The sequence below is a fragment of the Ursus arctos genome, chromosome X (assembly GCF_023065955.2).
Source record: "Ursus arctos isolate Adak ecotype North America chromosome X, UrsArc2.0, whole genome shotgun sequence".
Lineage (NCBI taxonomy): Eukaryota > Metazoa > Chordata > Mammalia > Carnivora > Ursidae > Ursus > Ursus arctos.
Genome location: NC_079873.1, coordinates 4,535,436 through 4,551,752, shown reverse-complemented (window position 1 = coordinate 4,551,752; position 16,317 = coordinate 4,535,436). Strand labels below are relative to the sequence as shown.

The window sequence follows — 16,317 nt, the reverse complement described above, 5'->3', positions numbered from 1 at the left end:
CTCCTGAAGACTTCTCCATGCCACCAGGAAGGTCGGTGCTTCTTCCACTAAAGATAAAGGCTCATGGTTTTTGTTCAAAAGACAAAAAATCTCACATCAGCCACTGGATCCCAAGCTTTGGAAGTGACAGGGATTTTGTTTTAATTGAAAGGTGATCTGAAGCCAGAGATTTATATCCGCGTTCACCTCACTGTTCTCGACTTGCATCTCTGTGTAGGACACGGAATTTGCTAGTGGAACCCTGAGCAAGTGCTGATTTAAGAGTCCTTCCCGCAGCTCTATATTAATAGCATGGGGCTGTAAATAAATGTGGAGCTCGTGGAAATTCCACGTGATGGACTGGAGGTGTCCTCTGGAATGGTACAAGCCACAGATAAGGAACCAGTGGCGGCCACCACCTCCATCCCTCCACCTGCTCGCTCTGCCCTGTTTCCATTCACAGATCCCAAGTGAATATCTCTCCATTTCAGGGGGAAGAAAAACAGCTAGGATGTCACACCCCCAAGAGACTCCATGCACATTTGAACACACTGTGATTTTGCCCATTTGTTCCTCCCCAAAGCTCTGAGGTTTCAAAATTACTTGGGATTGAAAATCACACTTGGCGTCGGTGCCCCAACTGCCCGCAGGATTCTACGGTGGGGGTACCCTGCTGAAATGACATGATGGGCTGTGTCCACTGGCCCCATATGCCCGCCCTTCTCCAAACTCTCAAGCACCTTATCTGCGTCTTCGCTGGGACACTCATTCATCACTTTTCGTGCTGTGTTATTTTAAGATCTCTTGGAAGAATCTCAAATCCCTCCATGGCTCCTAACTTCCCTTGCGTCAAGGGACTTAGCATTATTCCACGCCCCCTCCAAAAAAGAAGGAAAAAAATTAGGCACAGAGTATTCAATAAACGTGAGTAATGTAGGGATGAGCTCTTTCCCTGTGATTGAGTGTTGACCACCCAGGGCTTGTGAGGCGGCCTTTCTCATTACAGGGATAGTGGTGGAACCAGGTACAATAACCCTCATGCTCTGGGGGCACACCTGTATTCGGGTTCCTGCTCATCCCTGCTATTAATTCTGTAATTAGTACACCTGAGGCAGGTGCAGCACCCTTCACCAACCCTCACCTGCCTTACCTGCAGAATGGGGACGATGAGCATACCGTGTGCTGTACCGACGGCCCATGGCACAAAGGAGGGAGCGAGTGTGCAAGGTCCAGGGCTGGGTGTGTGGCACTCCCTGAGCCCACAGTCACTAAGATTATGAAAGAAGGCTAACCACCTGTCGGGTTACTTAGAGGGAGTCTAGATCCTGGATGTGAGCCACCCATGTGGTCACGTCTCTGCAAGACCCCTTCTGTGGTCCTCACTACAAATCTGCGTGCTCACTTCCCTTGGCGACTATAACCATGCAAGGCAGCGCCATCACACAGCTAAAACTAAGGCCATAAACGCAAGGACGTGGCGTGGGAATGGCCGTGGAGTGCAATTAAGTAACAAAGGCACTTTTGTTGTGACCATGCCTTTCCAGGTACAGAGAACCCTGCAGTGGAGAAAGTTAGGCTTCTTATAATTAGGCTGTGTCCAACAATTTTGAAAGAAAATGGCTCCGAATGGGAGAGGTGTGCCCTCTGCAGCTCTCTGCTCCTGTCTCAGGGGTCTCTCCTGCAGGATGCAACAGTTTTAAGCAAATATCCCCATTTTATTTTTTATGTAATTATTCAGAACACTGCAGTCCCCTCAGCCTCATAAGGAAAGGCTTTTCTTGGAAAGAAGGAATGTTCCTCGAAACGCTCCGTTGTACTGGACAGGTAAAACAGCAGAAACATCCCAAGAAATTAATGTCACGACCAAGGGGGAGGATTTCATTTTTTGTCCAAAAAGAAAAGCACAGAATCATCTACCAAGGTTCTGACGCAGATCTCGAAGACTGAAAACACTCTCTGTTTCATTCTAGAGGGGAGAAGGAGTAGGAAAACACTGAAAGTTAGACTTGCTAATGAGTCAGGGTACACATACATGGCATGACAGTGAAATAAAAATTAATCAGTTCGTTTGATGATACCACCATGAGCTCGCGTGCCAGTCCACAAACGTCTTGGTGTCATCTAAGAAACCTGTTATTTAAAATATAACACTCATCAAAGGGATGAAATATTCTCCTGATTCACACTGCAAAGGTGTCCAAAATGTAAAATGATTCCCATGCAACGTTTAAAGAAGCAAAATGAGAAGAGGCAGGCTTGCCCTGGTGTACGGGAGAGCCCTAGAACAAGCATCTGTCTTGCAAATCTCAAGAAAGGGGAACGTTGAGCTTCAGAGAATCCCAGCATTCGTCATAGGGACTCCCTTTCTGTTTTTTTTTTTTTTTTTAAGATTTTATTTATTTATTTGAAAGAGATAGAGACAGCCAGCGAGAGAGGAAACACAAGCAGGGGGAGTGGGAGAGGAAGAAGCAGGCTCATAGTGGAGGAGCCTGATGTGGGGCTCGATCCCACAACGCCGGGATCACGCCCTGAGCCGAAGGCAGACGCCCAACCGCTGTGCCACCCAGGCGCCCCATGTTCTGTTACAGTATCACAGACCCCCAGAGAAGAAAGAAACTGAGGACTCATCCCATCTGAATTTTTCGTGTAAAGATGACAGAACAGAGCCTAGAAACTTAAGACATTTCTCAGATTCATGGAGACGGCAGATGGAGAGCTAGAAGCTACCATAAGGGTCCTGTCCTCTTGTTTCTTAAGACGGTGCTCCTTCCGAGATTTAACAAACCAAAACTTGTCCTTGACATCACCACTGTAGGCAACCAGCATCCCGTTCAATTCGCAGCTTAAAACCAACCAACCAACCGTAAATAAATACATAAAATGCTCCTTGGCAATGGTCAGGTTATTTCTAAAACATCTGGATGAAACAGTTAAAAACCATCACTTCAGTGCACAAAGAGGAGGAGGAAGAATGAGAGGAGGAAAAAAAAGAAAAGAAAACAAACATGTGAAAATCCTAAGCAACTTTTGGACTGGTGACATTTGGACAACTGTGCCCCGTTTTGTCCACAGGGATTGCACAACGTCCACACAAGACACGGTGTCCCCGGCAAAGACAGGCGCTGAGTGACAAGTTCAGAGCCCCCTGGTTTTCCATCACTTTGCTTCCCCTCCACGCTACAGAACAGACCCGACAGTGCTCAGCTCTGCCAGAGAAAAGCAAAGAGAGCAGGGTCATGATGATCTCATGGAAACGGAGAGGACACATTTTTTTTTAAGTAAGACGTCTTCCCAGCACCTCTGAAAACAATGGCACATTTTTCAGGAATAGAGTAATTTGCTTAGAAAGGAGGAGAAAGGACACAAAGAATAAGACCGTCTTGGTTGTGATGCCAAACAGAACAACATCGCCAGGAGACCCCACGGCGGCGTGCCACGGCTGTGGGCGCCTGCGGTCTTCTGTATCCCTAAACCTACCACTTATCTAATAACGCGGCAGAACACACCACGCTGCCCACATTTCATTGTTAACAGGATCCGCGATGAGAATGACTAACAGTGCGTTGGCTCCTTTTCTCCGTTAACCTGTGCCTGCTGGTCCCCAGACCGAGTCTTCCCCTGGCGATGAGCCGCTGGCTACCTCAACCACGCACTTGGGGCTGAAGACGCTTTTTATATTCTGTTTATCTTTCTGACCTAGTGTTTCATTACCTTTTTTGAAAACAAGAAACGGAAAGCCACTTACTGTCTATAAAGGCATGGGGCACAGAAGTGCACATTCACAGGATGTGAGGGAGGAGGAGGAAGACAAGGGCCTGCCGTGAGCACTCACGGAAGATAAAGACACACATACCAACACTCCAGTCCATTTCCTCGACAGCGTCGCCGTAAGCGCCATGTTTGCTTTTGCCGGCGAAGTCCTTGGAGGAGAAGAGAGCTGTGTGCACGTGGAGGTATGACAGGACCAGCAGGAACGGTGTCTCAGCGTTCCTGCGAGAGGCGAGAGGAGACAGCAACATGAGCACGTGCGCCTCCATTCCCACTGCCATTAAAGTAGTAATGACGGGAGGCCATCTCAAAAGTCAGAAAGCACCACAAGATGATGTCTAATACTGCATGTTTTACTGGAGAAATGGAAGCATCCACAGCGTGCCTATGAAGACAAGACTCATTGTCACTCTGTCTGGGTCAGCACACACAAGTGTTACATTCTCGACACATTTCCGAAGGACACAACTATGGAAGGAATGTCGTGGGAATGGCCTGCTTTGCCCCTGAATTCTATTCTTCCCTCTCTATTCGGTGATTAATAGGAACTCAAGGGCCTGCAAAAGCGAATTCTCTTTGTAATACGTACACACACACGTGCTACTACCTAGTAAACACCCATCTCTTGAATTCTTGTAGCAAAACCTATGTACAGGTCTAATGCCAAGTCAACTGTTCCGCCATACTGCCCACCTTCTACTACCGAACAAGTCTCCTGCAATAAATGCTCAACTGTCAACACTGACATTTTGGAATTTACATGGGACATTCTTTGAACTGGCCCCAATCTATAAAGAGTCTCAAGTTCTTGCAAAAGCATTTCTTAATTCCGAGTGCATCAAAACGTCCTGTGTTGTAATGGGTGAAACGCACAGCTGTGTAGAGTTATAAGTCATTGTCAATGAGTGAGCCTTGTGACAAGAGTCCTGAGCTTGGTGAGTATGGGAAGGTCTGGGGGTTCCCGCCCAGGTCTGCTGAGAGGAGTCAAGGAGTCACACCACCTCCTCTTTGCCTCACGCCGATCTCTGAGAAATGCACTTAGTGGATGCACTTTGGTTTTATGTAACCGGTTCAAATTTCACCTTTGTCCGGGAAAGCGTCAGAAATTCCTTTCCCTCTAAACCGGACTATTGCCTAAGTGCCCTTTTGAAGGCTGCTGGGGCACAAATGGAGTGAATAACAGAATAGATGGGTGGCCCGATGCCATTTCTACTAGGGCATCTGGTGTACTCCCTACAAATCCCTTACGTGCTTTCCTGGTCCCACTAGACCATGAACTGGGGCATGTCACGGACATCTTGGTGCTGCAGGGCCCGGCACGGTACCTGCCAAGGAGCGTAAGTGCAGTAAACCTCTGTTAGTCAATGAGATCCTGCATCAGCTCTCCCGGCTCCCGCGGGCCCACCCAGGACTCCCGGGCACTGCAGGGGTGCAGCGATGCAACGTGGTTGGTGAGAAAGGTGATCTGGGGTAGGTACTATTATATACACTTACAGGATACATACAACTTCATATATAATACATACATCTATACACAACTATAGTTATATGTATACCTATACACACACATACACTATGCACCTGTATATATTATTAATATAGAGCTGTGTGTGCATACACATATATATACCCATATACATATATATGCTATTAATATAGGCATACACATACACACAAGCATGTATGTATACACCTATATACGTTATTAATATACATGTGCATACATATGTATATTATGGATACAGACACATATGGGTATAGACACATACACCTATATATATAATTACTATAGGTTTATATATATACACACACACATAAAAACACACATACAAACATATATATTATCAGTATGGCTATTTATAAATATACACATACATGCAAATACATCTCTATATATTATTAGCAGATATATGTGCCTAACATATACACTCTAAGTCAGAAGTCTATGATCATTTTGAAGGGACAGTCCCCTCTGTTCATCATCTTTGTCAGCCAGCAAAAGCTCTCGGGAAATCATCTATTTCATGATATCAATGATGCGTTTACATATCTATTTAGTTCCTTAAGTCCTCAGGATAACCAAAAACATTTCAAGGTTAGAACGAGATATCGCAACGCTAACGAGCTAACCTCCAGTAAATAAATGACTGCACACTTTGCTAAATGCATTGTTACTTTCGTCACGTGCACATAGCTTGGGTTCCTGCAGCCCCTACAGCACCTTGGGGGGCCACCCCTCAGACCTGCTGCTTATCACACTTTACACGGAAGGCTGCTCCCTGCACTGATGTTCCCCTTGCCTTCTGAAGCAGAACATAAGCCTAAAACATCAGCTTCGAATGAGCCAGGTCCCTGCTGGCTGAAGATCAAGTTGAGCCAGTTACTGCGAATCATCTGTATGGCTTTGAGTTACAGGGCTCGTATTGAATTCCGTCACTTTCCCTTTTTTACAGGAGTATACAACAAAGTGACACTGTTACTATTTCACAACTAAGCAAAAAAGACCAAAAAAAAATCACCAAAACCCAACAAACAAACGAGCGAAGAAAAGTTTGCACGTGGTCTATGCCAGCTCTCCCCAGGAAGCAGAATTTGCATGAGAATCCAAACCCAAGACAACTGGTCTACCACGACTTCTCCCCATTATGGGTCAGGAAGGAAAGAAGGTGCCTTCATGTTCACATGGACCCACAGGAGCTGCCATCTGAGCTGACGATCTGCACATGAGGATGTCTACTAACGCATCTCTCTGGCTCCTTCTAAGCACAGGTGCCCTCCAAGACCCTGGAAGAAGTGATGCTAGGCCGTGAAAGGTCACAGACCTCTGCCCTGTAGGGGCAGAATGTGCCGAGAATGAAGAGGCGTCGCGTGCCCAAGAGCTTCTGAAAAAATAATAAATTAATAAAAGAGGAAGAAGAAAGAGCCCGCCATCGGCCTCCCTGGCAGGATCCCAAGATTGAGGCATTTTGAAATGTGAGCTCAGAACGAACAAATGGACGATCAAATCAGCCCAACAAGCAAACGAAGGAGCCTGACATGACCAGGGGTAGTTGAGAGCGGTCAGGCCAGCAGGGGAGTTCAAGCCCAGCTGTGGAGTGGGACCCCTGCCCTGCAATGTACGCGGACCCTCTGTGGAAGGGGAGAAGGCCGTTCCTAGGTTCATCATAACACGATGCATATTTATAGAATGCTCTTTTCTAGCATCTCTCTACAGAGCCGTTTTTCATTGAGCAGGCGAGATACCGCCGATCCCAGCCAACGTCCTGGGTGTCCAAGCACGGTGATGAGGTTTTAGATGCATCAACACTCCTGGAAAATGCAGAGACACACACCGGCTTGCAAAGCACCGCACGGCAAAGACTGACCATCCAGGAATAGAGGCCCGGTCAATGGTGCATGGGCTACACACCCATAAATGCTTGGCTGCCCCGCACACACTCTAGGCTGTGACTGACAGCCTGCTCTCTGGTGAGGCAACTCGCTGAGCAAGATCCTTCCAGACACAGAGAGCGGGTCAGGCTCAGGGAGGACGTCTGGGTCTCCCTTCCCTATGACCTTGAAAACTCCACGACACTTCATCGAGTTGGTGGGCAGGAGACTTCTCAGTCACAGCTTCAGTCCTGTGTTATTAGCGGAGCACTTCAGTAAACGACGTTTTTGGAAACTCATTGCCTCTGTCTTGCACGTTGTGGGAAAAGACAGAACCTTCTGCTACTACATGCCTTCACGTTATTTGTGAAAAATACAGAAGGCAGCTCCGTGCCTGCCTTCCCAGCAACCTGTAATCATTTCAATCCGAGAATCAGAAGACTGACATCCTATAAATGTGGACTGAAAACATACACGAGGGGATGGTGAAGGCGTTATTTATTTTTTTCCTGCTTGCCACGAAGCTCTTGAACAGAATATTCCTCCTCCGAGGGCTTGACCGTTATTATGCAACCAATGTCCCAACTTGACCAGCGTCGTCGAGCGCAGTGGAAATGCAAAGAGGCTTGTCTGTTGGTTCAGTCGGAGAGCCCTCAGACGCACAAAGCAGCTGATGCTGTGGAGATTCACCCAGCCGCCGCTGCGAACACACACAGATGTGTATACTTTGGCCATCCCTTTGTTCCGTCCACACACTTCACATCTACTGAAAGCACATTCGGCTGAGACCGCCCTCGCGACTTAAACTCTATAGGTGAGCCCTGCCAGGTCCTGCCACCAAACGCATCTCAAGGTGGCAGGGTCAGAACTTGCTTCTGGAGAGAGGCACCTTCCGGAGGTTCATGCAGCGGGATAGCGCCCGTGAATGCTTTCCACAAACACATCACTGTCGGACCTAGCCTCGTGGACTCGTGGAAGCTTACAGAGACGACAGTGACAGACGCCCGTCTGGGGTATTCACCTGCTGAGCTCAGCACGCATTCTATTACACAGAGTCCTCAAACCATTCATTCAATAAATCAGAATATTTTTTAGGGATTTTATTTATTTATTAGAGTGAGGGAGAGCACATGCAGGGGGAGGGGCAGAGGAAGGAGGAGAAGCAGACTCCCCGCTGAGCAGGGAGCCCAAGGTGGAACTCGATCCAAGGACCCTGAGATCATGACCTGAGCCAAAAGCAGATGCTTTACCAAATGAGCCACCCAGATGCCCCAATCAGAATATTTTAAAAAACATTTTAAGTCATCTTTAAACCCAGTCTAGTCCTCAAATGCACAACCTCAAGGTCAAGAGTCGAATGTGGTATCAACTGAACCACTCAGGTACCCCTAAATCAAAGTAATCCTTAAACTAAAATCCTCAAAGTTGGATCTTTGAAAGAATAAATAAAATTGACAGAACACTGGCAAGACCTATCCAAAAGAATAGAGAAAGGACCCAAATTAATAAAATTATGAATAAAAGGGAGAGGTCACAACCAACACCAATGAAATTGGAAGGATTATTAGAAACTTTTATCAACAGCTTTCTGCCAATAAATTAAGCAATCTGGAAGAGATGGAGGACTTCCTGGAAACCTATAAACTACCAAGACTGAAACTGGAAGAAATTGATTTTTTAAACAGGCCAATTTATTATGAAGAGATTGAAACATTGATAAAAAAAACGTCCAAAAAAAAAAAAAAAACAAAACAACTCCAGGCCCGGACGGTTTTCCAGGGAATTCTACCAAACATTCAAAGAAGAAATAATACCTATTCTCCTAAAGCTATTTCAAAAAATAGAAACAGAAGGAAAGCTACCAAACTCATTCTATGAGGCCAATATTACCTTGATCCCCAAACCAGGCAAAGACCCCATCAAAAAGGAGAATTACAGACCGATTTCCCTAATGAATATGGACGCCAAAATCCTCAACAAGATCCTGGCTAATAGAATCCAACAGTACATTAAAAGGATTATCCATCATGACCAAGTGGGATTCATCCCTGGGATGCAAGGGTGGTTCAACATTCACAAATCGATAGGTGTCTTAGATTTTATCCAGAAGGAAAAAGCCAAAAATCATATGATTCTCTCAACAGATGCAGAAAAAGCATTTGACAAAATACAGCATCCTTTCCTGATTAAAACCCTTCAGAGTGTAAGGATAGAGGGTACATTCCTCAGTCTCATAAAAACCATCTATGAAAAGCCTACAGCAAATATCATTCTCAACAGGGAAAAGCTGGAAGCCTTTCCCTTAAGATCAGGAACACGACAAGGATGCCCACTCTCGCCACTATTATTCAACACAGTACTAGAAGTCCTTGCAACAGCAATCAGACAACAAAAAGGGATAAAAGGTATCCAAATTGGCAAAGAAGAAGGCAAAATGTCTCTTTTCGCAGATGACGTGATACTCTATATGGAAACCCCAAAAGAATCCACTCCCAAACTATTAGAAGTTATAGAGCAATTCCGTAATGTGGCGGGATACAAAATCAATGCTCAGAAATCATTGCATTTCTATACACGAACAATGAGACTGAAAAAAGATAAATTAGGGAATCCATCCCATTTACAATAGCACCAAAAACCATACGTTACCTTGGAATTAACTTAACCAGAGACGTAAAGAATCTATATTCTAGAAACTATAAATCACTCTTGAAAGACATTGAAGAAGACACAAAAAGATGGAAAAATATTCCATGCTCATGGATCGGAAGAATTAACATAGTTAAAATGTCCATGCTACCCAGAGCAATCACACTTTCACTGCTATCCCGATCAAAATACCAATGACATTTTTCAAAGAACTAGAACAAACAGTCCTTAAATTTCATGGAACCAGAAAAGGGCCCGAATCGCCAAGGAATTGTTGAAAAGGAAAAACAAAGCTGGGGGCATCACAATGCCGGATTTCGAGCTGTACTACAAAGCTGTGATCACAAAGACAGCATGGTACTGGCACAAAAACAGACACATAGACCAATGGAACAGAATAGAGACCCCAGAAATGGACCCTCAGCTCTTTGGGCAACTAATCTTTGATAAAGCAGGAAAAAACATCCGGTGGAATAAAGACAGTCTCTTCAATAAATGGTGCTGGGAAAATTGGACAGCTACATGCAAAAGAATGAAACTTGACCACTCTCTCACACCAGACACAAAGATAAACTCCAAATGGATGAAAGACCTCGATGTGAGACAGGAATCCATCAAAATCCTAGAGGAGAACATAGGCAGCAACCTCTACGACATTGGCCACAGCAACCTTTTTCATGACACATCTCCAAAGGCAAGAGAAACAAAAGATAAAATGAACTTGTGGGACTTCATCAAGATAAAAAGCTTCTGCACAGCCAAGGAAACAGTCAAAAAAATTAAGAGGCAGCCCACGGAACGGGAAAATATATTTGCAAATGATGCTACAGATAAAAGACTGGTATCCAAGACCTACAAAGAACTTCTCAAACTCAATACGCGAGAAACAAATAAATCATAAAATGGGCAGAAGATATGAACAGACACTTCTCCAATGATGATATACAAATGGCTAACAGACACATGAAAAGATGTTCAAAATCATTAGCCATCAGGGAAATTCAAATCAAAACCACACTGAGATACCACCTTACGCCAGTTAGAATGGCAAAAATAGACAAGGCAAGAAACAACAATTGCTGGAGAGGATGTGGAGAAAGGGGATCCCTCCTACATTGTTGGTGGGAGTGCAAGTTGGTACAGCCACTCTGGAAAACAGTGTGGAGGTCCCTTAAAAAGTTAAAAATGGAGCTACCCTGTGACCCAGCCATTGCACTACTGGGTATTTATCCCAAAGATACAGACGTAGTGAAGAGAAGGGCCATATGCACCCCAATGTTCATAGCAGCATTGTCCACAATAGCTAAATCGTGGAAGGAGCCGAGATGCCCTTCAACAGATGACTGGATTAAGAAGTTGTGGTCCATATATACAATGGAATATTACTCAGCTATCAAAAAGAATGATTACTCAACATTTGCTGCAACATGGACGGGACTGGAGGAGATAATGCTAAGTGAAATAAGCCAAGCAGAGAAAGACAACTATCATATGATTTCTCTCATCTATGGAACATAAGAACTAGGAAGATCGGTAGGAGAAGAAAGGGATAAAGAAAGGGGGGGTAATCAGAAGGGGGAGTGAAGCATGAGAGACTATGGACTCTGGGAAACAAACTGAGGGCTTCAGAGGGGAGGGGGGTGGGGGAATGGGATAGACCGGTGATGGATAGTAAGGAGGGCACATATTGCATGGTGCACTGGGTGTTATACGCAACTAATAAATCATCGAACTTTACATCAGAAATCAGGGATGTACTGTATGGTGAATAACATAATATAATAAAAAAACATTAAAAAAAAAATAAAATAAAATCCCATCGGGGCCCCTGGGTGGCTCAGTCAGTTGAGCGTCCGACTCTTGGTTTCAGCTCAGGTCATGATCTCAGGGTCGTGAGATCGAGCCGCACGTAGGGCTCTGTGCTCAGCAGGGTGTCTGCTTCAAGAGTCTCTCCCTCTGCCCTCTCTCTCTAAAAGAAATACATAAGTCTTTTAAAACTAAAGTAAAATAAAAGCCCATAGGTGTGCAAAGAAGCCCAGAAAGAGACCACTAACACACATGCTTCACTATATCTTGAGTTGGGGAAGGCAAGTTCTCGGTGTGAAGGAGTGAAGACCGGCCACAATTTCAACTTTCTACTTTACACACTTTAATTTTAATGCTTCTTCAATTCTTTAGAATTAATGCTCCTTTAGATTCTTTAATGCATCTGAAATTCTTTAGAATTTATTCTTTAATTTTTTAGAGTCGCACATGTTACTCTTGGAGCCACAGAAAAATGGAGAGACATCTCAAAAATAAAAAGGAAGACAAGAAAAGTTGGAAAGCCACCCTCTCGTCCCAAAAAAGATGAAACGGACACCCCGGTCTAAAAGCCAATCTGCGTAAGTGGAGTTTAAAATGCAGCCTGATTTCGGTCTTTGCTCGCGACCCTCCAGCCTGCCCACACCGGCCTCGTTTACTGAGCTTTGCACTGGGCTCTCTGTGCAAGGATTCCACGTGTGCAGCCTTGTCTGTGGCTCTTTGGTCTTGCGTTAGATTCGAGGACTTTTCAGCCACCAAGGATGCTGGACTCTAAACCCATCCCTCACCACCTGCGATGCCCCCCCCTAACCCCACTGGGATCTGAATGCAAATACCTAAAGTCACCCACACGCCCCACCACACAACAGGTGCAGGGAAGAGCCTTTGCTGGCGCCGGCTGCAAATCTCCCAGCACTCATTCCTTCATTATCTGAACCCAGAGAGTGCAAAATACTGAGCGTATGCAGAAAATAAATAAATAAATAAATAAATAAATAAATAAATAAATAAACAAAAAGACTGTTTCCCTGTGGTTTAGGTAATAGGAACTAGGAAACTATTAGAATTGTTGTAATAGGAAATGAGATTTTCAGGAAGGAGATGGGTTTTCCAAAATGCTTTTAGAAAATCAATCCCATGTCTTTGCTGTTACTGGAAGAGCATCAAAAAAGGGTGCAGAGAGCCTTCTCAGATGGACCCTCATGGGGGGGGAAAAAAGAACAGGAGAGTATATTCACCCCATCAGAGTAAATCTGCCCTTCTAGGAATAACTGATCGGATTCAGACAGACAATACCAGATAGACTGTGTAGTCTTGAAGTTCACGCTCAGCCTGGGGACAGGGAGAGAAGCCCACGAAAGACAGGAACAGAGGAGCCTGGGAATGGAGTCAAATTGGGGTCTATGCTAAGGCGCAGAGAGAACAGCAATTCATTCATTCCACGGGGGTTCTGAGTGCCTAAAAAAACAAGCTAATATTGAAAACATTGGGAAGTTTCCCCCAAATAGTTCCCTCCCACAAACAGGCATTTCTGCTTTCTCTGGGAAAGTCAGCAGTGGGTGGGAAGTCAGCAGCACCAGCCTGCGTTCCTGTAGGACAGCCGTTCACCACACTGAAGGAGCTGAACCATGTCCCATTCCCTGGGTCCTCAGGATGCATACCACCCATCTCTCATTTCCTCACCATCCTGGACCTGTCGTACACATCCGAAAGCTCGCGCTTCCCGATTTCAGTTTAGGTCACGATCCCAGGGCATAAAAGAGATCTGTGTGTTTCGTGAAAAAAAGGGGGGTCCGACAGGGCTTTATCTACACTCACTTAGTTAGGAAAGACACGGATCTGGACGCAGAATCACGAAAAGCAAGCATCCCTCCGCAACTGCGTACAGCTTGTGGCATGCTCAGCAGGAAACGGGCACATTCGAAGAGCCCAAGATACCCTCCACTCTAAAACCTGTCTCCTGGTGACCCATGCATGATAGAGACCAACCAAAGGGCATCTGCCCTTACTGAGCAAGACAATCATTTAATGACTTAACCTTTCCATTGCTGAACACGTGTGTGTGTATTTCTGTGCACTGCCCTTCATTGTTAATCTGACGCACTTTTCTCACTGTGAATTAAAGATCAATACTACACCTCTTCCTTTCTGGCTTAAACTCTTATCGAAACTAATAAAGTCATCCCACGATCCCTTTCTTCGGAACATGCTTTGGGCCAAGTCACAGCCATTCATCATTGGCCACTTGCATCACGGTCTGGCTGGAAATGTCAAAGGCTAGGTTGAAGGCACCCTGTAAATGCATTTCAGGATTCTGACAGTGCCAAATATCGACGGAAGCACGACAGGATAAAAGGTCAGGTGTTCCGATGATACATTTATCAGCTGTCCCAGGTTTTGGGGCATTACGATGACAGCAACCATGTTTGCAGGAGGAAGTCTATTTCCCATAGAGCCACAGAACACAGGACATGGTAGAGGGAGCTGCTACCCACGACCCCCCAGTAAGGGCATATTCTCTGCACAGCAACGCTATGTCCCCCAGAGTCTCATACTCTCCATCATTCCCATGGCGTGCTCCCTTCCCTTTGGGGACCAGTCAGGGATCAGGGTTCGTGAAAGTCACAAAAAGGAGATCTTACCACTCTGTGAACTCAGAGTTTAAAAACAGAACGCTAGCTCTTTTCCAAATTGTGGATTTTTTTTCTCTAGTAGAGTCCATACTGAAGATACAAGATGGCCCATCCTAAGCGTAACTGCAAATTACTAGCATTTATGTCACTTCTAATACACACTCTTAGAATACACAGGGGCTGATGCTGAATACATTCTATACATTTGGAATACATGCTGAATTTGCTCAATGCATGTTGAACGTGGGGGCCCGTACATGTTACGGGCCAGTAACGAATTCAACAGATGACTGGATTAAGAAGTTGTGGTCCATATATACAACGGAATATTAGTCAGCTATCAGAAAGAACGAGTTCTCAACATTTGCTGCAACATGGACAGCCCTGGAGGAGATAATGCTACGAAGTTACGAATCCAGTAATTGCATATCATAAACTACACAAATCACGCAGGTGTGTATAAAGCCATCATCCTTCCTGAAAAACACGCTCTTCAGACCGAACTTTGTATATTTGCACAGAAAGAAAGAGCGGGTTCTTTCAACTTAAATGTCGTGCCTAGCCCCAAAGCACTGTTGCCGATGCATTTAGGGAGGAAAGAGGTCAACATTTCCGGCTCTTCACGCTGTACAGTGACCAAGGTTCACCTCGCTCTGTTGAGGACGATGTGAAACATGGGTCTCATCCTACCCACTGGCACTGACCTTTTAAAACGTGGCCTCGACTTATGCAAAGCAAAAACTACTTTGTGAATAAAATTAACTCACTGAATTCACCTGTAACTATGCAGCCCCGGATTTCTTTTCAGAATAAGCAAATACTTCTCCATCACCATGGCAATGAGGGTACGGCCATCAGAGCTCCTGTGAGAATTACCAGGAGGCGTTCTACCCTTGGGGCGTGAGACCTCGACTCTTCCTCTCCATCTGTAAAACTCCCTGGTCTTCTTCCACATCCTCCTGCACTCACTCTGAGAGGGTAAGTGGGTAGAGTCCATGGAAGACCAAAGGTGTGCCCGTGGTCCACTCTGACAGAGAGAACAGCCTTCCCAAGCATTCTACTGTGGGGTTTGATCCAGTCTGTACTATTTCCTGTAGGGCGATGGCTATTCCCTCCAAAGTGTGGAGCCTCAAATTCCTCCCCAAGAAGACATGTCCTTTTCCCATTTCGTATGGATGATTTGTAGCAAGAAGGAGCTGATGAGTGTGAGATGTGTCCCAGGTGATATGTGTACCCCCAGTGTCTGGTGGGTCACGGACAATCACGCCACAAGAACTGCTGATACTTGAACATGCCCCAAGCTGAGCCGCCATTTGCACAGTGCGCCCAAGCTGGCTCTGAGATTTATACAGCCCTGAAGAGCCCGATGGCCAAGGGAGCTTTGCTCAGGACACAGAAAGACGGTTGGGAATCTCTAAGAAATTCACAGTTCATTCCTGCTGTAAGAGCAACATGGACTTCTTGCTAATTAAATTGCATTAAGGATGACCTGTCTCTTGCATTACTATACAGCTCCTAACAACATATGGTGTGGTGAGCTAATCATCGAGCTTCCCCACAGAAGCATCTCCCCAAGATAAATTTTACCCCTAAGAGTAAATCAGCATGAGGCACCATGGAGCGCACGGTTATACATTCCAAGCCATCGCTCTCCTCAACACAGAAGTGTGCACTTTAATCCAGAGGCACATTTGTAGCAAATTTGGCTAAGGAGACCGCGTCTGAGAGCATCACACGCCAACGAAGCATCTCTGCCTCACGCCCCTGCCCTCCCCAGCTCCACACCCCCAGTGATCATCTGCAGTATCATTCGTTCCAGACACAAGGCTTAGAGAAAGAATATACAATCTAGAAATAAGAGCTTAAACTATCTTCCTCACTACTTTCGACATACGAATCGCATGGGAACTGTGCAAGCCCAGACAGTCTTTTATGGTAATGCATCGAGAGAAGGCACTGGTTTCCATTGTGAAATTCTGAACTCAAACGCATATGAAAGAATGTCACCAACGCTGTCACTGCTTTCAGTCATTCTTCTTCTGCTCCTAACGCTGAATCCATTTCTCACCCAAAGGTGGTAAAGACCAGCCAACTATGTTGTTCAGGATATGCTGGC

The 16,317-nt window shown here is 45.4% G+C and overlaps 1 protein-coding gene across 1 annotated transcript in view; it reads right to left on the bottom strand.

The window, feature by feature from the left end:
• The window catches only part of LOC130543292 (steryl-sulfatase-like), a 156,258-nt gene that overhangs the window by 65,631 nt on the left and 74,310 nt on the right, over nt 1-16,317 (bottom strand). The window contains 1 exon segment of the mRNA XM_057309954.1: nt 3,833-3,969. Coding sequence (XP_057165937.1) covers nt 3,833-3,969 — 137 coding nt within the window.